The sequence below is a fragment of the Tachypleus tridentatus genome, chromosome 10, assembly GCF_004210375.1.
Source record: "Tachypleus tridentatus isolate NWPU-2018 chromosome 10, ASM421037v1, whole genome shotgun sequence".
Classification (NCBI taxonomy): domain Eukaryota; kingdom Metazoa; phylum Arthropoda; class Merostomata; order Xiphosura; family Limulidae; genus Tachypleus; species Tachypleus tridentatus.
The window spans coordinates 73,850,113-73,874,265 of NC_134834.1; the positions used below are offsets into that span (position 1 = coordinate 73,850,113).

At 31.4% G+C, this 24,153-nt stretch overlaps 1 protein-coding gene across 2 annotated transcripts in view; it reads left to right on the forward strand.

Annotated features, from left to right (window-relative positions):
• The window catches only part of LOC143229580 (uncharacterized), a 93,199-nt gene that overhangs the window by 67,869 nt on the left and 1,177 nt on the right, over positions 1–24,153 (forward strand). Inside the window, exons 31-54 of one of the 2 annotated variants that reach the window (XM_076462133.1) lie at positions 537–804; positions 1,587–1,745; positions 2,487–2,657; positions 3,428–3,592; positions 3,970–4,164; positions 4,755–5,030; positions 5,418–5,980; positions 6,211–6,404; positions 6,817–7,196; positions 9,406–9,571; positions 10,299–10,565; positions 11,369–11,569; positions 12,503–12,747; positions 13,192–13,287; positions 15,393–15,605; positions 15,920–16,187; positions 16,821–17,011; positions 17,827–18,000; positions 18,197–18,358; positions 18,793–18,951; positions 19,303–19,602; positions 20,965–21,166; positions 22,199–22,410; positions 23,334–23,447. In XM_076462133.1, coding sequence (XP_076318248.1) covers positions 537–804; positions 1,587–1,745; positions 2,487–2,657; positions 3,428–3,592; positions 3,970–4,164; positions 4,755–5,030; positions 5,418–5,980; positions 6,211–6,404; positions 6,817–7,196; positions 9,406–9,571; positions 10,299–10,565; positions 11,369–11,569; positions 12,503–12,747; positions 13,192–13,287; positions 15,393–15,605; positions 15,920–16,187; positions 16,821–17,011; positions 17,827–18,000; positions 18,197–18,358; positions 18,793–18,951; positions 19,303–19,602; positions 20,965–21,166; positions 22,199–22,410; positions 23,334–23,447 — 5,341 coding nt within the window. Of the gene's footprint in view, positions 1–536; positions 805–1,586; positions 1,746–2,486; positions 2,658–3,427; positions 3,593–3,969; positions 4,165–4,754; positions 5,031–5,417; positions 5,981–6,210; positions 6,405–6,816; positions 7,197–9,405; positions 9,572–10,298; positions 10,566–11,368; positions 11,570–12,502; positions 12,748–13,191; positions 13,288–15,392; positions 15,606–15,919; positions 16,188–16,820; positions 17,012–17,826; positions 18,001–18,196; positions 18,359–18,792; positions 18,952–19,302; positions 19,603–20,964; positions 21,167–22,198; positions 22,411–23,330; positions 23,448–24,153 lie in introns of both variants that reach the window. The other variant, XM_076462132.1, reaches the window with a different exon arrangement.

A 24,153-nucleotide genomic window follows, 5' to 3' on the forward strand; every position in this document is an offset into this window, starting at 1 on the left:
ATCCCACATGTAAAATGGGCTTTTAAAAATTGGTTTGCAGTTGCTTTTATAAATTGTGTTTAGACCTTTCATTGTAACTTAATATGACTTAAATGTTTCAACAAGCATTAAGATAACAAATCAAAAAGGTTTATGTTGTATCTTGAATCTCTATTTGTGTGTTATTTGATGTTACTAGAAAGTTAAAGTTAGTGTGTTTTTCTAATAATTTTCATATTCATCTAAAAACACTTAAAATTACCCTTCAGGAAATATAAGTATGGGGGCAATATTTTGACCAAAAGCTATTTTGTACCCTCAGATTTTACCATTTTGTAGTTACATTTGTTTGTTACTCGAGTTATTTCATATTCATCTGAATATAAAAGCATTCAAAACTTGTACAAGGAAAAGTTATACAACTTTAAGACAACAATATTGTGTATTTGGGTTAGCATTTCAGAATAAGCTTTAAAATTATTATAAAATGATAATATTCTGTAAAGTATATTTCAGAATAAGGAAAAGTAACTGATCACTCATTCTTTGCTCCACAGCTTGCTTTAAGCTATGTACTCAGGATCGATCCAATGGTTCACCAGCCATTGCTGTATGACCTCTGTGGCTCTACATTAGGCCTTATTTTTGACCTCAGTGTACCAAGTACTTCAGCAATTATTGAACCAATTCTAAACATAAGTGCTCAGAATGTTGGTGGACAGTGTCCTGGACTTCAAGCAACAGAATCCTCTGTGACTCGAGGGTTTACATGCGACAAAGGAGAGGTTCTTAATGAGAATCTAAATGGGAAAATTCCAAGTTGTTGTAAGTGAAAATGCTTTACTTGTGTTTTTTTCATTTCGTTGTTTCATGAGATAAATCAAGCAGAATGGAACTGAGTGAATTTCAAGTTATTAAGTTGTTTAATACAAAGTAGTAATTGTGATGATTAATGATTTAGCTTTCTATAATGTAAAACTTTAAATATTTTATTACAAGCAGTGTGTATTTGGTTCTCCACAAATGACAAAAATTACATAAATTTGTTGATAAATATTGTATGTAGGTTGTTGAATATTTGAAATATGAAATTCCATAGCATATGAGTTATACAAAAATTAATTTTGTCTGAACTATATATGAATAGAGTAACATTCCAAAGCTTCAGTTACTAAGTAAATAAAATGAGTAAGTGATTGAAGATTCCTTTCACAGGAAGATAAGGAATTGCTGATTTACAAATGAAAATCTTTCTCAATCTTACCTTTGTTAGGAGTTTTAGTTTTGTTTTTTCATTTTGTTGTTTAATCAAACATTTGTATTCATGTGATACACTCTAGCTTTGAATTTGTAACCTTTATAACAAATATTTCTATTGGATAGTATACTTATATAACTTATGGAAGTTTCATAATTACCCATTTTAATAATTGCATTTAATTAAATTGACCTCTCTGCCCTAGAGGTGTGCATATAGCTTGTTAAAACAAGTTGAGCACCTGTGAACTAATTATACTGTTTATTCCATATTTGTAAATACATTTTAAGAAGTACTTTGAACAAAATAACATGTTTCATACATAGTTTTTTCTCTTTACTATTACTAGTACACTGTCCTGCAGGAACTCATGCTTCCTTTGAAGAAAAATGTGTGTTCTGTCCTCGAGGTTTCTATCAAGATCTCACACGTCAAGGAAGCTGTAAACGTTGTCCAGATGGAACATACACAAAGTCAGAAGGAAGCAAAAGCCTTACAGACTGCATTCGTGAGTATTCTTTTCTGGTTACTTCTAGGACAGCAAAAATCATGATTATTTTCATTACTTCTAATAGAGGGAAAATCATGGTTACTTTAATTCCTGTGCAAAAAAATATCATATTTACTTTTGTTACTGGTAGTAGAGAAACAAATCATAGTTATTATTGTTGCTACACTTGGAGTAAAATCATGTCATAACAGTTGTGTTACATATAAATTATAAATCATCATGCTAATACTTTATTGCTAGTATATTAAAATTCATGTTAGTTTTAGTTTTCAAAAAGTTTACTGTCAGTACTTTTAGTATAGTTTTTATATTTAATACTATTTTACTCTGAATGTTAAAATTATGTTATATTTTTTAAATTAGAAACATTAAAATCAGTAGAAAAGTAGTTAAATAACTTATTTTCCATAATTTACAGAGGTAAAAGGTAAATGTTATATATTTCATTTACTCCATTTTATAGAAGAATAAAATGTTTGGAAATTTTTTTCTGTATTACATTAATTATGAAATGAAAAGGCTTAAATGACTTCCAATAAGTAAAATTAAATACATTTTCTCCTAAACTCAAAATCTAGGTGGAATTTCACAGAAACATTACTGCTGTTACAAAATTGCTTTTGAGTAAAACTCAAAACTTCATTGATGTAGTTCACGTAAAAAGTAACTTACTCTGATTTACATTAAAATATTAATTTTGTACTTTATTTTCAAATACACAATTTCTCCACTATTTAGCTACCTGTGGTTTAGGGACTTATTCTCCAACTGGTCTAGTACCTTGTCTTCAGTGTCCAAGTAACACTTTTGCTGGTCCACCTCCACCTGATGGATTCACTGAGTGTCAACGTTGTCCTGGTAACACCTTCACCTATACTCCTGGAGCTTCTTCAGTTGCAGAATGTAAAGGTAAGAAATAGTTAATCTGTGGTTAGCAAAAGGAAAGACTCACTGTGTAGTTAAATGTGGAAAGTATAGAAATATTTTTCTGCTGAAGCTGACTTTTATGTAATATTAAAAAATGTTATAGAATCTTCTGCTGTGTAGAGATATTTGAATATTTAATGTGGGTGGACTAGATAAAATTTATAGTGATGTTTTCTCTTTATATCTTGAACATATCAGAATAGTAATGTATTTTATAGTATTTTGGCCTGTTGCAATCAAAGCATTGTGGATTTTAATCCTCTTGCTACTAAACATGGTTACTCTTTCAGCCATGGAGTGTTTATAATTTGATGGATCTGACTGTTCATTAATAAAAGAGTAGCCCAAGAACTGGAACTGGATGGTGATGACTAGCTGCCTTCCTTCTAGTCTTTCATTGCTTAATTAGGGACAGGTGGTGTAGATAGCCCTTGTGTAGTTTTCTGTGAAATTCAAAATATGTCATAGTACTCCTTTCAGATGCTAACAAAACTTCTGTTTACTAAAAACAAATAATCATTGTTATATGTGTTCAATGACTGCAAAAAATTTTTGTTTGACAAATCTTTAGCAGTTGTATTTTGTAAAAGTAGAAAACAGAATTAGTTTTATTAAATCATGCATTAAAACCTGTAGGTGAAGCATAACATTAATGAACTGAAGTTCAACCTTTGTAAACAAGTTACACTTGGTACAGTAAGTTATGCATGAGGTAAACATTTGTTACCTGTACTGCTATTTTTTATTTTTAGCACATTGTCCTGCTGGGTCATACTCTGAGACAGGGCTGGAACCTTGTTCTCCCTGTCCAGTGAATTTCTACCAGCCAGATGAAGGCCAGATGACATGCTTGGAATGTGCAGCTAATCAAAGGACTGGAAGACCTGGTGCTCTGAGTGAAGAAGCTTGTGTTCCAGGTACTCTGTCTCATGTAGTGGCTTATGTTCTATTTTGTATTGAGAATGAAGCATTGAAACCAATTAAAACAAAGAAAAGTAGACCTGACCTTATTGTGTCATGTAGAGCAACACTATGCCTTTACAATATTTAATGAACAAATTAATTATATAATAGTTTGTAAGCAAAAGTATTGTATAGACAGAGGTGAAAAATGAAACTTCAAAAGTAGATTAAACTATCTTGAATGTATAATTTATCAAAAGAAGAAAAAAAGATTTTGTTATTAAGGTTTGAAACATATAAGGTAACACTAACTCCGAAGTTTAGAAGTTGAATTGTTCTATTTAATGTTAATTCCACATACCATTTAATTAAGATAACTTGTGATTTTCAGTTTTATGCAACAACAATGCTTGTCAGAATGGAGGACTCTGTTTGGTGAAAAACCATCAACCTACCTGTTACTGCCCAGCAGGTTTTACAGGTCAATTCTGTGATGTTAACATGGATGAGTGTGCTAGTCGACCTTGCTACAATGGTGGAACATGTATAGATAGGCCTCAGGGTTTTACATGCCAATGTCCAGATGGTCAGTTTTAATAAACTTTTTTTTTACAAGAATTATTTTGAAGGAACAATTACAAATTTATAGTATTAAGTACTGTTTTTTTATAACACTAAGATAAAAATAAATTAACAAAGCTTCAAGTTCAGAGGTCATCTATATTCATTGTAAGTATTTACTCATTGCATTTCTTGTAATCTTACAGTAACTATAGGTTTAAACTTTTAACACACAAGGTCTTGATACTGAGAGAGAGAACATGTAATGTTTATACACATCTGATGACTTACTATCTATGCCAGTTATGATATTCAATATTAAATCCATGTCTAATGCATTAATTTTATATTCAGCCATAAACATTTTATAACCTAAAAGAGTAATGTAAATAAAAATAATATATGTTTAAACACTAAATGTAAATTGTTAAAACTCTCTATTTTAATCAAGTAAATTGGCTGAAAAGTTTTTAAAAGTTTATTCAAGGCAGTTTATGAATATTTGGAAGGTTTCTATGTTTTACACACAATTTTTTTTTTCATATCATGAATACATTTATTTTTAAACCTCTCATTAGTAGAAATGACTTTTTTTTCACACCCTTAATTCTTCAGGATACTCTGGTAGGCAGTGTCAGATTGAACAAAATGAGTGTAAGAACACTACTTGTCCAGAGCGAGCCATGTGCCAAGACTTGCCAGGAATGGGTACAGTTAATTGTCTGTGTCGGTTAGGCTATGAGGGCACTTCATGCAACATTACTGTTAACCCTTGCATTGCTAAAGGAAATCCTTGTACCAACGGTGCAACTTGTATTCCTCTCCAGCAAGGTCGCTTCAAGTGTGAATGTCCACCTGGATGGACAGGCATGATGTGTGAACAAAATATTGGTAACTTTTATTGTTGTTTTTGTCAAAATGAAATATTTTTAGGACTGGCATTATAATAATAAAAAAAAGTACTGTTTGTTATCTATGATAATTAATGTAATTTTAAGTGCAATTTTATATATAAAAACATATTTTTTATAATAGAACACACATAAAGTTCATTATATAGATTGACAAATTATAGTTAAAGTAACTAGTTCACGAAAAAAAAATATTTTTGACTCTTTCCCATGACAATTATCTTATGCTATTTTATGCATTGAAAACAGAAATTCTTTGAATTTTTAAGAGTCCAGAATTTTATGGAATTGTTGCCTTTCCTTTTAGCTACAATAAGATTTTGTAATTTTTCTTGCTGAAGTCATTAATTTTTGTCATTGTTTTCAGATGATTGTGCTGAGAAACCATGCCTTCTTGGTGCTAACTGTACAGATTTAGTCAATGACTTTTCTTGTGATTGTCCAGTTGGGTTTTATGGGAAACGATGTCACCTGAAGGTGGACATGTGTGCAAATAAACCCTGTGCCCATGGTAAATGTATTGATCGGCTTTTCTATCACGAATGTGTGTGTAACCCAGGATGGACTGGTGAGAACTGTGATGTAGATATTGATGAATGTTCCAGCAATCCTTGTGTTAATGGAGGACAGTGTATTGACCTGGTTGATGAATTTCGTTGTCAGTGTGACACTGGTTTTACTGGGTCTAGATGCCAACATACTATTGATGAATGTGAGACATCACCATGTGAAAATGGAGGCACTTGTGTGGATCTTCTAGATGGTTTTATCTGTCAGTGTCGACCTGGCTATGTGGGCTTGCAGTGTGAAGCAGAAGTAGATGAATGTGTAAGCAGTCCATGTAATCCCCCAGGTACTGACTCTTGCATTGACCTGGACAACATGTTCAAATGTGTTTGCAATCCAGGTTACACTGGAGAAATGTGCGAGGTAAATAGCATACAGTTTTATAATGTAAGGTTTGTTATATCATATAGTTTTCCCAGAATAATACCTTAAGTATCAAAGAAATATACTGAGCCATGGAAATATTAAGAGGAAATGTCTAGAAATTTTCTATGTTTTACAACATATTCTTAAAAAATCCAAAAGCTTCATATAACTGTTTAAGGTATCAATCACACATTTGTTGTAGCTAACTTATGTTGTCCTACTTACAGATCAATGTAAACGAGTGTGCCAGCAACCCATGCCTCAATAATGGCATTTGTATTGACTCTGTCAATGGATTTAAGTGTCAGTGCCCTCCAGGCTGGTCAGGAGACAGGTGTGAGATGGACATGGGTGGTTGTGACTCTGATCCATGTCTGAATGATGCCAGCTGTATAGATCTCTTCCAAGATTATTTCTGTGTGTAAGTTGAACTTATTATTGCACTCTATGTATGTATGTTATGCTTTGTTTTTTAATTGCATCAATACATGCAAATAGCTATAGCTTTATCAAAAGGATATTTTGAGAAATGCCATTTTGTTTTCTCAGTAACTACATGCATAAATCTTAGCCCTTTCAAACACATGGATTTACATGGACAAATAAAGGCCACTAATACGTATAACAGAAAGTAACTTTGAATTAAACATTTCCGATTACATGACTTGGAATTTTCTTTGTTTTGTTAATGGTTATTTTATTTATATGTATGTATAAGTTGTTTGTCCAATGTATGGATTTGTCCAATTTTTATGTGGATATTTCATTTTCAGGAATTATTTTCTTGCATTAAATAGCTCGTCAAATTATAATTTTGTTTTTCTAATTTTAAGATGTCCTTCTGGAACTGATGGTAAACGGTGTCAGACCTCTCCTGAAAGATGTATTGGTAACCCATGCATGAATGGAGGAATGTGTAAGGATTATGGCAGTGGACTCAACTGCTCCTGCCCTGCTGAATTCTCTGGCATTGGATGTCAGTATGAATATGATGCATGTGCTGACCATGTCTGTCAGAATGGTGCCTCTTGTGAAGACTTGGGGAATGACTACAGGTGCATCTGTTCACCTGGATTCACTGGCCGTCATTGTACAGAAGATATTCCAGACTGTACACCTGCATCTTGTCCTCCAACAGCCACGTGCATTGATTTGACCAATGGATTCTACTGTAAATGTCCATTTAACTTGACTGGTGAAGATTGCCGTAAAAGTAAGTGATTCTTTTACTAATAATGCTTCTAAAAGACTAATGTGTAATAAAATTTATTGAAGGAATGTTCATGCAAACACAGTCACTGGTGAGCTGCTTGATGAAAGCTAAAGATAGGAACATATTTGATAAAAACAATTAGGCAGTTTTGATGTTATTTCAGGAAGTAAATATGCAATGCAGGAAACTTTCAAATTATATTTGTAGAATTTGTTTGTTCCAAGTTACAACCTTTACAGTAAAGAAGAATATCTTTAAAACAGGTATGACGTTTCTATCATTGGTGAAATCTTCCTAAAGTATACAATTTAAATAGTAACGAACCCACACTTACATAGTTTGGATAGTAATGCCCTTATGTTTAGCATTAATGTTGAAACCCTATTCTCTCTAACCCCTTGTCACAGGACTGCAAAAAAAGAGAATCAACATAAAACAGAAGCACCTAATTGGACTGTTACAACTAGACACATTTATTTACTTTCAGTAGAGATATTTGTACTTTTTTATATAACTCATGCCTTCATTTTGGTTTAGATATGTAGATGACATTTTTTGTAGTTTTATTTGTCAAGATGAACAAACAAAATTTCTTCAACACATAAACAAACAACACAAATACATTCCCAGTTGAAAATGAAAATAACTACACAAAAAATTTTTAAACATTAACATCACCATTTCAAGGCTTCACCACTAAAAATTCATAGAAAAACACACAAGCGTTTGGCATGTCTAAATGGTTATGGAGCTCGACTTGTAATCTGAAGGTCATAGGATCAAATCCCCGTAACACCAATCATGCTCATTCTTTTAACTATGGAGGCATTATAATGTTAAACTCAATCCCATTATTTGGTGGTAAAATAGTCCAAGAGCTGGAGGTGGGTGGTGATGACTAACTGCTTTCCCTTTAGTCTTAAACTGCTAAATTAGGGATGGCTAGCACAGATATATCTTATTTATGTTTGAGCAAAATTGTAAATAAACAACCAGAAAAAACACATGCAGTGTAAATTACATAAACTAGTTTTCTAATCATCTAATCCAACAGAAGTTAAATACATTATAAAGTCTCCTCAGTTTAGCATACATTATAAGTGCCACAAAAATCATTGGTGAATAAGCTGCACACTTAACCCAATGCTTTACTTACATAAACCACTTTGGTATTACAGTAGCTACACAAACTATTAATGAATTTTTTAAAAAAACAACATATTTAGCAAACAAACAAACAACTCCATAAAACAAAGTAAAACTAATCACTTTCAAAATCCTGTATATCAGAAATATCAGCATACCTGTATCAGAAATTTAGAAAAGACTAGCACATAAATATAACTTAAACATAACTATTAGATCTATTTTCACCCCTGGAATGAAAGTTAAACACATGTTAAGAAAATTATATAAATAACTCATCCCAGAAGGTAACATTTACAAAATACAGTGTCACAACTGCTCAGCATTTTATGTACATGAAACAGGGCATAACTTGAACATCACATTAATAGAACACCACCTTCCCAAGTTCGTGAACATATTAACAGAAACAACCACAGTTTTTTAACAGAATGTTGCCATACTAAAACATGAACTATATATTAACAGAAGTAAAATCAGACAAGTCTTATTAACAAAATCAAACAGTCTCACAATTAATAAATACCCAGGCACATCTCTTTGACGGTTATTTCCCTCAGCAATTCATAATCTTATGCAAATAATTCTCATAAGGTATTCCACATATTCAAATTTATTCACCTTTTATTTGTTTTCTCTGTTCATCTATAAATAAATAATCTGTTAATTCACAAGAATTGACAACCACATGCATCCATTCTATAATTTAAATACATTGTTAGATTGTTAAATGTAAATACTAAATATAGTATTTATTGTTAAAAACTATGTACTTGAGAATAAATGCACCAAAGATCGAAATGTAGTAAATGTTTTAAAAAATATTCTTTCTTACTGTAAAAACTGTAAAGTTTAACAAAAAATGTTTATAATCAGTAAGTAAACCCAAAATCAAACTTAATGTGTATAACATGTTTACTTCTTAACTGATCTTAACAATTTGTTGCTATGAATTTAGGGTTTTTAAATTACACTGTTTAAAATAAATTAAGCAGCTTTCACTAACTAAAAGTTAACCATAGGTTTATCTATATATATAGATACACATTTTCTTTTTCTCCAGCAATCAGCATCGGCTATGATTTATACATAAATGATGACAGTCGATCTTCAAGTGTTGCTCTGGCTGCTCCATTTGAACTAGGAACAAACAGCCTTACAGTTGCTCTGTGGGTCCAGTATAATAGCCCTGAACACTCTGGAACATTTTTTACACTTTACAGTGTTGAGTAAGTGTTTATGAAAGTAGGAGGGAGATTAATGTTGAAATTACTTCTTCTATGTCTGTGAACATTAATATACTGATATTTTATGAAAGTTTGATACTTAGTTAATTATTTAACTTACATTAGTTTCTTAAACAGGCTACATTTTTTGTTGAACGTTTATCATTTATGCCTTTTCAACGGAGAATAGTATATTGTTGTTATTTTTTAATAAATCTACTTCAGACTAATGTGATAAATGTGAACAAATTTATTTAACTTGAGAACATTAAATGATATAAGAAATTTCAATATGAAATACTGGTGCTAACTTGAGTATTCTTGCATGTTCCTGGTAAATGGTTAACTAATTTACTTCATATATAATTATATGAACCTTGGTGAATTGAGTCAGTACCAGTTTTTGATAAATAGAAGACAACAGAACTTTAATGATATATTTAATATAATAAATATCTGAAGATTAAAAATAAACTTTATGTAATTTTTATCCCAAAGAAAAAGTGAAAATTTAATGTAATAAACATCTTGAGTATTTAATAGCACGAAGTTAAACATTACTGCATTTTAATCCATTGGTTAAAAATAAAATTGTAAATTATGATTTGAAACTTCTGATATTTTCTGAATTTAAGATTTATAGCTATTGGAAACAGGTGACACTGTTAACTTGAGGTTCATTCATCATGAAGAAAAAAAAAATGTATATTTCTTTTCTATATTCTTTCAGCTCTCCTCATCTTCCTATTGGTAAAAAGATTCTGGTTCAGGCTGATGAATCAGGCGTATTTGTCTCTCTGTTCCCCAACATGGATGCTAATGTATTTATTCCCTACTTGAAGAATGTGCCCATCAATGATGGCCAATGGCATCATATTATTGTAATTTGGGACAGCATGAAAAAGACAATAACTCTTATCACTGATACAGCTGTTGCTCGAACTGTACCTAAGTACACCCATGATGAGGTTCATGTTGATACCACTTTGCCACAATAGTAAGTTTAAAATTCATAACCTTTTAGTTCTCCATAGTGTAATAGCTAAACTTATTTTAATGTATACATTCATGAGGTGTCTTAGGTCACATTACCAAAATAATAAGTTTATGAATCAGAACCTATGGTTCTCTATATTGCAATTAGTAAGCCACTTTTCATGTTTACGTGCATAACAAGGTTCAACTTGATGTCACATTGCTATAGTATTAAGTTTACAGATCAAAACCTATAGTTCCCCTTACTGTGATTATTAAGCCATTTTTGATGTACAGATGCATTATGAGGCTTACCTCAACAACCCATAACTTCAGTGTTAAGTTTGCAAAACAAACTGCAGTTTGCCATAATATGTTCATTAAGCCACTTTTGAGACAAACACAAACTTGTGATGCTGCTCATGGGATGTCAGTATCACAATAATAAATTTACAGATTAAATTTTTAGTATTTGATGATATAAGCACTAAGCCATTTTAGACTTTTTATTTCTAAGTTAATAAATCAGTTTAATACCTTAAAATAACCTTTAAGTAGTGAAATTAAATTCTCACTCCTTTATTTTATTATTATTAATTTTTATTTAAAGTATTGAAATTATATTAATTCACATTCTACAAACATTAAGTTGTATAGGTTATGGAAAGTGTTTATTATTGTATCTGGTCTGAATGTGATGATAATTTTTTCTTTCTAGAGAAGACTATGTTTTACTTGAAATGATATCAGTGTTATTATGACTTAACATTATATGTGGGTGTAGTTGATTTATTGAAATCTGTAAAATTATCATCTTACTTTTAGTGCTTGGGTGAATCTTGGTGCTCCTCTGGATGAGAAAAACAAAGCAATGGTACAGAAGGGATTCCATGGACGCATTAGCCGAGTCAACATTTGGGGAAGGCCTTTAGATATGACATTAGATATACCCTCTCAATTTCGTAGTTGTAAGAGTGCAGGAGTGATTTTTGATGGACTGTTGTTGAGATGGACTGGCTATGATTGGTAATTTTTTTTCTGTTTATCATTGTTGCTGCTTATTTTATAAAGTACTCAGTAAAATGAAATGGTTATGATTGATATGTTCTCTTTAGTAGATTATTATTACTTCACCCTTTTTAAAAAAAATTGTCAGTTGAAAGAAAATAATATTATTGGTATTTTTTTATCTTTAGTAGATTGTTGGTAATGTACAATTTTAAAGTTGCCATTAAGATAGGCTGGCTACAAATTATGAAAAGCCTACTTTTTTGTTGTTGTAAGTTCAACCAAGTGTTGTTATTTTTAAAGTTTCTTTATTTTATAATGTTTCATTTCATTTATGTATTACCACATGAACAATATACAAATATGATATGAGTGAAAAAATAACACCTGAGATGGAAAGAGGGTAACAGCATTTAAACTCTGCCATGGCCTGATTATTCACTAAACAAGAAACTCACTAAGTAGGTGTGGGAAATAACTCCCTAATATATTCCATGTTAGAATTTGGACACAGTTCTTTAGACAAGAACTGCTACAATAGGAAGAACTTAACTGATTGACTGTAAACTTCAGGAAGGTGAGGACAATACAGCTAACAAGATAGTTAATAATAAAAAAACTGGATGGTGGGTAGTGTCATGGCATTCCTAGGATTTTTTATATGGAGGAGTCGTGTTATTAAATACAAAAAAAAGTATTTTCTGTTTTTATAATAAATGTCTATTTATTCTTGTTACTTACAAAAAAAGTCAAAATTATCCTATGCTGCCTTTGCACAGATTTGTATCAACCTGATGCTGTTTTAAAACTACCTTTTAACTGCTCCCGAGTTCTCATCTCATTCAAAGTACTTCTTCAAATTCGAGTTATACAGTATGACTACCTTGTATTCTAGACATTGTACAGAGAGAATTGGCCTTGTTCTGTTTAGTAAGTTTATTACCCTTACAGGGTTCAGGGAACAGTAGAAAGAGAAGGTCCAGGCAGTTGTGGTGAGAGGATCTGCTCCACTGGATTCAGTGGGGATGACTGTCATGTACTTGAGAAAGACAAACTGCCACCAAAAGTTACTTTTGGCCCCCCAGATATGTGGGTAGTCACACAGAATATGACAGCTGTCATCAATTGGGATGTGCCACGGTTTTCTGATAACCTGCATTCCATTAAGGTAATCGAGAGGAATGGGTTACGACCTGGTAAGTTTAGTGTTTATACTTATTAACTGAATTGTATTAATGTTTAGAATAAAAATGTTTTAATGAGATGACACTGTATTAATGGGTGTCTATCTAAACACAGAAAGTGTAGTTGACTTTCTAAAGTTTTCATTTTACGTTGATAAGATGTTGGTATAAAGGATTAGTTACCTGATGATAGTTTTTAAAAATGTGTTAACAGCATAGTTATTAAAAAAGTCTTAATTTCAAAAGTAACAATTGCCTGTCTTTAGTAAGTTTTTAATGTTATTTGAAAAGCTATGTATCACATTTTTATCAGATTTTAAAAACAAATGATATATTTAAAAGTACCAGTTTTTCTTGGAAAAATACAGCAATTAACCTGACATACTTGTCCTTTATATTAATGATAAAAAAATTTTTTTCCAACCTTTCTCCAGTTTTAATGACTATTTATTACAGGGCAAACTCTCATGCGTGGAACCTATGATTTAGCCTACATAGCTACTGATGAAGCTAGAAATGCAGCTCAATGTCACTTCCGTATTCATGTTCTTGGTAAGTGTCAGGTTTCCACATTTTACTGTAACAAACCCGATACAGCCAATGATAAACACACTTTTCAATGCAGAGAATTCTATGTCTTTTATGTATTACTGTAAATATCCTTCAGCTTATGACTTACTTTACACAGCAACTACTGATGAACCAGAGGCTTATCAAGTAACTTACATTGCAGCTACTGATGAACCAGAGGCTTATCAAGTAACTTACATTGCAGCTACTGATGAACCAGAGGCTTATCAAGTAACTTACATAGCAGATACTGATGAAACAGAGGCTTTTCTAGTAAACTACATTGCAGCTACTGAAGAACCAGAGGCTCATTAAATAACTCATATAGCAACTGCTGATGAACCAGAGGCTAATCTAGTAAACTACATAGCAGCTACTGAAGAACCAGAGGCTCATTAAATAACTCATATAGCAACTGCTGATGAACCAGAGGCTAATCTAGTAAACTACATAGCAGCTACTGAAGAACCAGAGGCTCATCAAGTAACTTATATAGCAACTACTGATGAACCAGAGGCTCATCTAATGAACTATATAGCAGCTGCTGATGAACCAGAGGCTTACCAAGTAACTTACATTGCAGCGACTAATGAAACAGAGGCCCATCTAGTAAACTACATAGCAGGTACTGAAGAACCAGAGGCTCATCAAGTAACTTACATTGCAGCTACTGATGAACCAGAATTTTATCAAGTAACTTACATTGCAGTTACTGATGAACCAGAGGCTTGCCAAGTAACTTACATAGCAGCTACTGATGGATCAGAGACTCATCATGCAACTGATCCAATAAATGTAAACACTAACTCTTCATGTAAGCAGCTCATATTGTTTTGGGTGCTATACTTGACACACTGCTCAATGAGTCAAACTGAACATCACCAGTGAAAACAGCAGGTTACAAAAACTAAATATTGTATTCAACATTCTACCTCATCTGAATGAATTAAGTTGTAATTCAAGCAGTGCTTGCTGTGGAGCCTGAACAGTGTAGTATTGTGAATATAAATATGTACCTCTTAGTAAAACTAAAAGTAATAGAAGCTGTCGTGGAAAACATTATTTAAATTTAGGCAGTAAGCCTAACTAACAGTGAAATTCTAATATTACTATAATATTATGGTAACATTTATTATGGTATCAATCAAATTAATTTCTTTGTTTAATTCTAATTTGTTACTTATCTTGCCCAAAATCTACTGACAAATCAGGCCTCTGTGACTTGTCTTACACAGAAGTCATTAATGAACCAGGTTTCTGTGACTTATCTTACACAGCAGTTAATGATGAACCAGGCTGTTGTAAGTTAATATAACATACACAGCAAATACTGATAAACAAACTGCTGTAACTTATTCTACATAGAAGCAACTGATGAATCAGGCTACTTAGCCAGTTTCACTTACCCTCAAGAAGCATGTTCTTTACAAGTTTTAATTTGGTAAGTGGAAAAACACTGTAGAAGAGATAATTTATGTTGAACATACAAGTGTGAGTGTATTATCCATTAAATTAAGAATTATCTTATTCTTCCCTTGTATGGAGGGACACAGGTTTTACTACTGCATGTCTCTTAACCCAGAGAAAAGAGCATATTCCTGGGAAAGTTAAGAGCTTGTATCACACAAAATGTTATAGAATGTAGTTAACCCTATCATCAGTGAAAAATTTATTACATTGGCTCAATCTGATGATAAAGAACTGTTACAAATTCAAGAGAGTTTGGTAGTTGTTAATCTGAATCCTGGATTGAATCAACAAAACTCAGCAATATCAACTCTTTTAAAAGTGTAATATTTAAGTAAACATAGCAATTGATAGGCATGGCTACTCAATATAAAAGCAACATAGTAAAATTATTGCATTTTTTTTTACATATGCAGTATCTCTTAGATGATAATTGTACATCTTTAATGTTTACGTATTGATTATATAGAAGCAATAATCTATAAGTGTTGTATAGATAAGCTTAATTAAACTGAATATGGTATTTTTCATAAGTATGAAAGATGCTTGTAAATTTGATTGATTTGGTTGAAAAACTCTTCCTTAAGTGTTGCTGTTTTTTTCCAATTGCTATCAAACAGGTGACTTTTGCCCAGTTCCTTTGCCTCCAGTTGGTGGTCAACATCATTGTTTTGATTGGGGTCCTGGTGGGCGTTTCAAGGCCTGTAAGATCTTCTGTGATGAAGGGCAGGAATTCTCTCAGTCAGTAGCAGATTTCTATACGTGTGGGGCTGAAGGGTTCTGGCGGCCGACCTCTGACCCTGGGACTCAACTCATCTTCCCTGCTTGTGCACGTAAGCATGCTAAACATGTTAATTCATAGTGTTTGTGGGCGAATGAAATTGTGTATATTAATCTCCAACAGACACCTGACAAGTATGTATATTCTTTTACTTTTGACAACTGGTAAAGTAATTGTGTATTCATTATAATGTTTTACCAATATGTGATCTAAACTTTTCTCAGCTGGATGAAAAATTTGAATAGTGAATTAAAATTACTGAAGTTTTTAAAACGAAAATCATTTTTTTACAATGTGTTATTTACAGTAAAGACAAGTGATTTGTCAGCTTAAGGAAAAATTAAATTATATTACATTTCTTTACAGCCAAAAGCCCAGCTCAGAGAATTTTCCGAGTGGCTCTTAGTTTCCCTACATCTGTAGTATGCTCTGAGTCAGGAAAAAAGATACTGCGGGCTCGAGTAATTGATAGCTTACTTGATGTGAATCGAAACTGGCATATATGTACTGATTTGACACCTGGCTCATGTAGTGGCTTGATGGTCAACGTAGTATGCAACAAGCATAGACGTGTTGCTCGACAGCTAGACAATGATGAAGTTTATATTGTTGAAATTGCTTTTCCTGCCAATGAGTAAGCTTATTTTGTTTACTTTTGATTTTTTAAAAAATGAAATGTAAAAATTTGGTGAATCTACCTTTACATTAGTGTAAAAAGAAGTAAAGATAAGACCAGACTTGTTTGTTCTTTTTTGCATCTGTTGTCACTTCAAAACACCGAGAGACAGTTTTCATATAAAATGCTAAATAAATAATTCTGTGCTCCAAACATTAAATTTTGTTTGTTTGTATTGAATAATCTTCAATAAATAGGCAACTTTAAAACTTCCACCATATCTCACCTTATATAAATTTAAGGCCACAGTTGCTATTGTGCATAAAAATGTGCACCTGTGAGGGTTTTGGAGTGATAACTTATACTGTAAATAATTTTTGTGTGCATGTGTTGTAGTATGTTCAAAGGAAGATTGCATCACATATCATCTTGCTGTAAGTAGGAATTGCATTTTGAAGTTATTCGTATATAAACATCAACCTTTAATTTTGCATGTTTTATTTTAAACAGATTTGTCTCATATTTAGTCCCCCCGGGACAAAAGTATCAGATACAGTTTTGTACTTATGCCAAATTAATGGAAATATATTTATATAAATGTAGAATGTTTACTTCAGGAATGTAATGTCAGCTATTAACTGTAACTTGCAGTGACCCTGTAACAAACCTAAACACACAAGAAAAGTCTACCGTGCAGAATGTAGTTGAAATGGCAGTATTGCAAGATTCAGCATTTGATGTAAGAAATACACTTCCTAACGTGAGACCTGACTTAACTTCCCTCACCATGGTGACAGATTTTGCTTGTCCAGCTGGAAAGGTAGTTGTACCACCCAATTGTGGTAAGTGTGGCTGTTTCTTTTACTTTTGTACTTTATTAACTGTGATGTTAAATGGAATAGTATTATCTGATAATGGACTGTGAAATTGCTGTACCCCAAATGTATGGTGTGATTATATCTTCTGTTATGATGGCATATTTCTACCACTAAAATGAGTCAAGTCTGATTGTTTATAATGTTCAGTAAAATAGCTGTACCCTCTGCTGTCTTGTGGTTAGTTTTTTTTTTAAATAAATTTTGAGAGACTATGTAATATTTGTAATGACTGTATTAGTATAAGTATTTCCCATAAACCTTCCATATATGGAAGATTTGAAGATATTATTAATTAGGTTTCCTCATTTAAATTGTGAATTATTTTCTACAGTATTAAGTTATAATTAATTCTTATTAATTAAACAGGTATTTGTGATATGCACTGTTGTTGTTTACAAAGTGAAATGCCATTATTATTATTATTATTATTACCCTGAATAAAGTAATGTTTGGCTATCAAAGAATTAAGAGGGAATAATATAATCTTTATTGTGTCATTGACTTGTATATATAGATATATGTACATAGCACCTGATGTTGCTATGGTAAGTGGCCTTTTCATCATTTATCTTGTGTGTTCAGTGACTTGTATGTTTATATATATATATATTTAATGAAAAAATTAGCCCTTTAAAAGAAATGCTTATACTTTCAAAATTAAAGTGTTATGTTACATTATACATAGAAAAAGTATATTAAAACTGTATTTAAAAAATAAGATATTAAAATGTCTTGGTCATTGTTTTAAAATGGTAGTAATAATATTTGTTCTTTTTCAGTTGACTGTAGCCAAGGCACTTATTACAACAACAACACCTTGTCTTGCATTTCTTGTCCTAGTGGAACTTATCAAAATGAAATGGGTCAACTTTTTTGCAAGCCATGTCCAGAAATTGCTGGAAAGAAAGGGGTGACTGCTTCCAGTGGTGCTAGGTCATCCAGTGAATGCAAAGGTTATTGAATTCAAATTTTTATTATTACATATGTACACCTGCTGTAAAACAGTATGCTTTCAGAACACATATTTATATTTCATATTTTGTAGATCTTGTTGAATCTTTTAGTTTTTCTTCTTAAACATTGATTGTGAACTTCAGAGTTTTATCTGAAGTTTTATTTTTATCCACAAATGTTCTTTTATACACACAGAACGTTGTTCTGCTGGCAAATACTATGATGAAACTGTTGGGTTGTGTCGACCATGTGGATATGGTCTCTACCAGTCTCAGGAAGGGTCTTTCAGCTGCGTTCCCTGTGGTCCTGGTCTCACCACTCGTAGTAACACGGCAGTATCTCATCAAGAATGTCGAGGTATTAAATAATATCTCTTTAAACTATAGATAACATTCAGGTTTACTGTTTATTACTCTTTCATTAATTATTTTTTCTCTTTTTTAATGTATCTCCTCAAGATCCTTGACAAAGGGCAAGTTGCTAAATAAGGTGTATAATTTACTTAAGTTGCTTGCTTATAGCTGATCATAAAAATTTGAGTTAAGAGAAATTGGAATAGAAATTATGAGTGTTTGTTCAAAAAATTATTTATTTTCTCTCATTATTAAACTACCAAAGAAAATGTGAAACAACAAAATTTAGTAATTTCTTAAGGATACTTCTATTATAAAATGTATTAATAGTGAAAGAGATTTTGAATTTTTTCACCTAAAGCTATTTTTATTCACATGATTCTATGTCCTTAATTTTTACCCATTTTTTGTAAATGGCATATTTTTTGCTTTTTTCAGAGGAATGTGCTAGTGGTCTGCAGCTATCTAGTAGTGGAAACTGTGAACCTTGTCCACAAGGGTTTTACAGAACCCGAGGAATGGCAGCTTGTGTACAGTGTCCTTCTGGTAGAACAACAACTTCTGTAGGTGCAACCAGGCAAGATGAATGCTCTCTTGGTAAGAAAAATACTGAGATGTTCATTTGTAAGTCTGAATTGCTCCTTTTCCATGAAGGTTCAACAGTAGAAAATAGTTCTTAGAATGAAGAAAAGAAAAGACTGCTCACAATATTTCCTTTAAAAGATTGTAATGACCAATTTTATTTGTGCCTTTTTTAGCATTTTAAGTATATATTTCTTCCTATACATACGCTTTTCATTCAGTATTTTAGAATATAAATATAAAGCCAAAGACAGTCTGTATTGGTATGCTTAGTGAAAGATTTTGTTCTGGGTACACTTATTTTGGAATTAACTCCAGGTCACCTGACTGTACTTGTATATTCAATGTTTTTTGTTTGTTTTTCAGAGGTGTGCAACCCAGGCTACTTTCTCAACAACACTGTTGAGCATTGCATGGCCTGCCCAAAGGGCACATATCAAGACAGAGAGCAAAGGGACACGTCTTGTCAGCCTTGCCCACCTGACACAACTACTGAAGGGTCTGGTGCTACCAGTGAACAAGCTTGTTCTAACCCCTGTCTAGTTGATGGTCACATGAGACTTTGTCAAGCTAATGCTTTCTGTGTGTTCAGAGAAGAAACTGACACATACTCTTGTGAATGTAAACCTCAGTACAAGTTAAATGTAGAAACTAATGAATGTATATGTAAGTATGAGTGAAATTTCCTCAGTTGTTTCTCAAAAGTTTTTATTTGTCATGTAGTTTATTTCTTTTTATACTGAGACTTAAATTATTAGTATATAGTTCAGTTTATCTCATTAGTTTATATGCTGTATCTTTAATACCCAAAAATTAAAATTAAAATCTAATATCATCTAACATTATGTGTTATCAGCATACAGTTTTCTTACTTTTACCCAGCAAGTTCTATATGTAATAGATGTTCATTTTGAACTGACTTTAAGTATTTATACTATGATTATTGTATAGTTTTGCATAAACCGTGGAGAATTAGTTACCTAATTTTAAAGATTCACTTCTTTCAGAATGAATCATTTGAGTTTACTATATAAAAAACAAAACTGCTAATGGCCTAATTTTTCTACTAAAAAGAAAAAGGCAGCCTTGAACTGGAATTTGAACTTATAGTGCCTTGTCAATACTTGTCAAGTTTTGTTTTTGTGTAAGAACAATATGTTTACGTTTAAAATGGATTTTTAGGCATAAGAGAATTACATTAAAATGTAAACTTTTCTTATGATGAATGCTTTCGTGGTTTTCTAGAAGTAATATAATAACAGTTCAGATAACTTAAATTGCTGGTAATCTGTAAAAGTATCTTGTTGGATCTATGGTAGAGTGTGGTAACTGCTGAAACAGTTTGGGTTTCTTCTTCCTGTGGCAGAACTTGATAATCTCTAAAAATAAAGCTCAGTATCTTTTCTTTTTTTTCTTATTGTAGAGCATGGTAGCTAATTAAGAAAATTGAATTTGGTTTCTTTATAATAGAAAATGGTAAATATTTAAAAAGTTTGCATTACTTATAGCATATGTAGAGCTTTGTAACTGTTTAAAAGAATTGGATCAGTTCTCCCTCTGTTAGATCATGATAACTTATTTTAATAGTTTGGATTTCTTTTTATGGTAGAACATGTTAAATAGATCAAGTATTCCTGAAGTAAAGCATGGTATTTTTTTAACAGTTTGAATTTCACTATATGGCATATCATACTAACCAGATCACATCTTCCTGCAGTAGATTGTGTTAAATAATAAAACGATTTGGACCACTTTTCCTTTCAATAAGCCATATGATTACAGAAAAAATATTAGGTTGTTTTAACAGTTTACATATCTCTGTGGCAGATCATGCTAACCAGATCACTTCTTTCTGTGATAGTGCATGATAAATTGTTAAAACTTTGTCTCTCTTCTATTTATAGTGGAGTATATTAACAACTGGTGAAGTTTGTATCACTTCTTTCTAACATCTTAAAAATATAACTCATGTTTTGAGTATTGTTTCTATTTAATCAACTTATCATTCATGATTTGTGGTGTTTGTAGATGTCTGTGACAATTATTGTGATAATGGAGGAACTTGCTCTGTGTTACCTGAATCGAACGAACCCAAGTGTGACTGCCTAACTAATTTCTATGGAGATAAGTGTGAGAAAAAATCAGAGTTTGTATACATTGCAGGAGGCATTGCTGGTGCAGTTATTTTTATCATTATCATCGTACTACTAATTTGGATGATCTGTGTTAGGTACGTTTTTTTTTTTTTTTAGTACCCAGAATACTCATAAGGTTTTCACTAAACAAGGAAACCACAAACTGAAACTTACTTTGAAAGATTAGAATATCACTATCTTGAACAATGTGATTAAAAACCAGTAAAATATGGTATTACATTTATCTGTACTTCTTTATCCAAATGTTAAGAAACTTTTTTTTTCTTATTTATTTTGCAGTATTTTTCTTTTCAGTATTGAATTATTCTTTGGCTTAAAATTATCAGTTGTAATACTAAGTAAGCTCACAAAGGAATTGTTGTGATGAAAGCTGTGGTAGAGTATGGTAACTGCTGAAACAGTTTGGGTTTCTTCTTCCTATGGTAGAACTTGATAATCTCTTCAAAAAAAAAGCTTAGGTCTCTCTCCTTTATTTTTTCCTATTGTAGAGCATTTTAATAGAATAATTTGAAGTATTTAATTGATTGTTATTGGTATTCTTAAAGTAGAGTTAGCAAAGCTAGTTGATATAGTCACATAAAAAAATCAATCATTCAAGATTACAATTAAATTTAGAAATTGAAATTATAGTCTATGGTTGTTACTATTTTCAAACTGTTCAACCAATGGATTAAACTGATTGTCACAAAAATAGTCAGATAATCAAAATTAATTTCTAGTTATTACAGTTTTTAGTATACCACTGATCAGTTTTGAGAAATAGCTAACTGTATATGTTAAATCTGTAGTATTGTTAAAAAAAGTTAACTGTATAAAGAGGCAATTTTATACATTATCCTATTTGTACTTATATGAATAGCTAAGCGTATATACTTTAGTTTGATATTTTTCATCAGTATCTAATAACATACATTAGTCTGCTACTACATTCATAAAACATAACTGTATACTTTATGTAAAAGCTAACTATAATTCACAGCTTCATTACTCACTATTAGTGGCTTTAACAAATATATTTTACTACAAACTTGTATCATGGTTCTTTATTTAAGCATAGTAAACCCTATGTAATGTAAAAGCAGCAACATTTTAAACTTTTAAAATAGAGCTTCATGGAAAAACAAGTCAAAGAAAGCACTCCCACCACCTCAACCTCCTGTAGACTTCACTGGTTCTCAGAGTAACTTCTTCTATGGTGCTCCAGCTCCATATGCCGAAAGCATCGCTCCATCCCATCACAGCACATATGCTCACTATTATGATGATGATGATGACGGTTGGGAAATGCCAAACTTTTACAATGAAACTTACATGAAAGGTAGATCATTGTATTATTATCATTAGCAATGAACACTAGCAAACTGACTTATAAAAATATAATTGTTTTAGGATTCATATATAAGATATTGATTTAAATTTCACACTGATTATCTTGATAATTAAAGCCTAAATTAAGTTGATTATTGGGCATATTTTTCAACAAGTATGCTTTCTAATATATTTGTTTTCATTAATAGAAATATGAACTTTGTATTGTTATTATTAAGTGTAAAAATCTTTGTCATCACACACTGTTATGTTATGCAACTAACAAATCTCTAAGGTTAAAATTTATACTTTGTACATTTGAACTAACCATGTTTGTTTATTGTTTCATTGACCAAATATTCTACCTTAATCATTGAACTAATTGTGTATGGGTATATTAAGAATTTCTGTTTTAAAATGATTTTCTGTGTTAATATATTCTATAGTAAAACCTTTAAATGTTAATATTAAAGGTGTAAATATTGTGAAACACCCATCAGTTCTACACTGGGTCTTTAAACTCATCTCAGTTGTAGAGGTGTACAAGTAAATTCATGACATTGTTTTTTAGTTTATTTGTATAGAGAACTTAAATTCTACTGTGAAAATATGTATTTTTTTCTTGTTTTATTGCAAAGTTATTTTTATTTTTTAACTGACCTCTTCAAATATTTTAACTGAAAGTTTTTTTTCTGTTTTATTAAAAATATTTTAAAAATTAATATTTACAAGATTAATTCAAAGGTAGAGAATGTAACATTTTCCAATTTATGTTAACTTTAAGTACTTAGGATTAGCTTTTGTATTTATGATATATCAATGTTGAAATGTTTTTTCCGACTGCACAGTTTTGACACTGATGTTTTTGTAATGATTTTCTTATTGTAGTAGTGAACGTGCTGAACTTTTTAAAACATATCAATTTTTCAGAAGGTCTACATAATGCTAAAACCAACAGCTTGGCTCGAAGCAATGCTAGCTTATATGGAACAAAAGAAGATTTGTATGATAGACTACGTAGACACCAATATCAGGGAAAGAAAGGAGGTAAGAACTTTCTATGTGTACTCTCTACCCTCATGAGTTTGAACTATTACATGAATAAAAATAATGGAAAAAAATTAAGATAGAGGTTAGGTGGTTAAGGAAATGTAAAAATACAGTAGTACTTAGACACTAATGAAATTGTTCGTCTTTCTTATGTGCATAGCAGTAAACATAGTAGTCGGTTCATACAATTAAACAAGAGAAAGAAAGTAAATAAAAAATACTTTCCTGTACTATTAACTAACTGAATTTATTTTCCAACGTTTGTATTGTACATGTGTGTATCTTATATTTTGTTTTATAGTTTGCCAATAATGTTTTATTAATTTTTTATATATTATTGACTTGTCTCATCCTGTGCCTGCATGCCTTATGTTTAAGTTTGATTTCCAACTTATTCTCCATATTAATCAGTTGTATTTGGTTCTTTTCCTGAAGTAGGTCTAAGGCCGAAGCATTCCAAAATACTTCGGTTTGTGAGAGCATAGAAAGCATTTTATCTGTTTCTTTGATTCTGTTAATTAATTCCACTTTATATCTTAGATATAGAAATACCAAATTAGTGACTGCTGTTTATCTACAAGGATAATTTGTTTAGTAGGCAAAAACAGCATTCTTAATTCTTAAATGTGTTAATATTCCTTGGCAGTATTTACTATTGTCTGAGAGCATTGTTTGTTAGATCTACCATTTAATAGTTTCATTA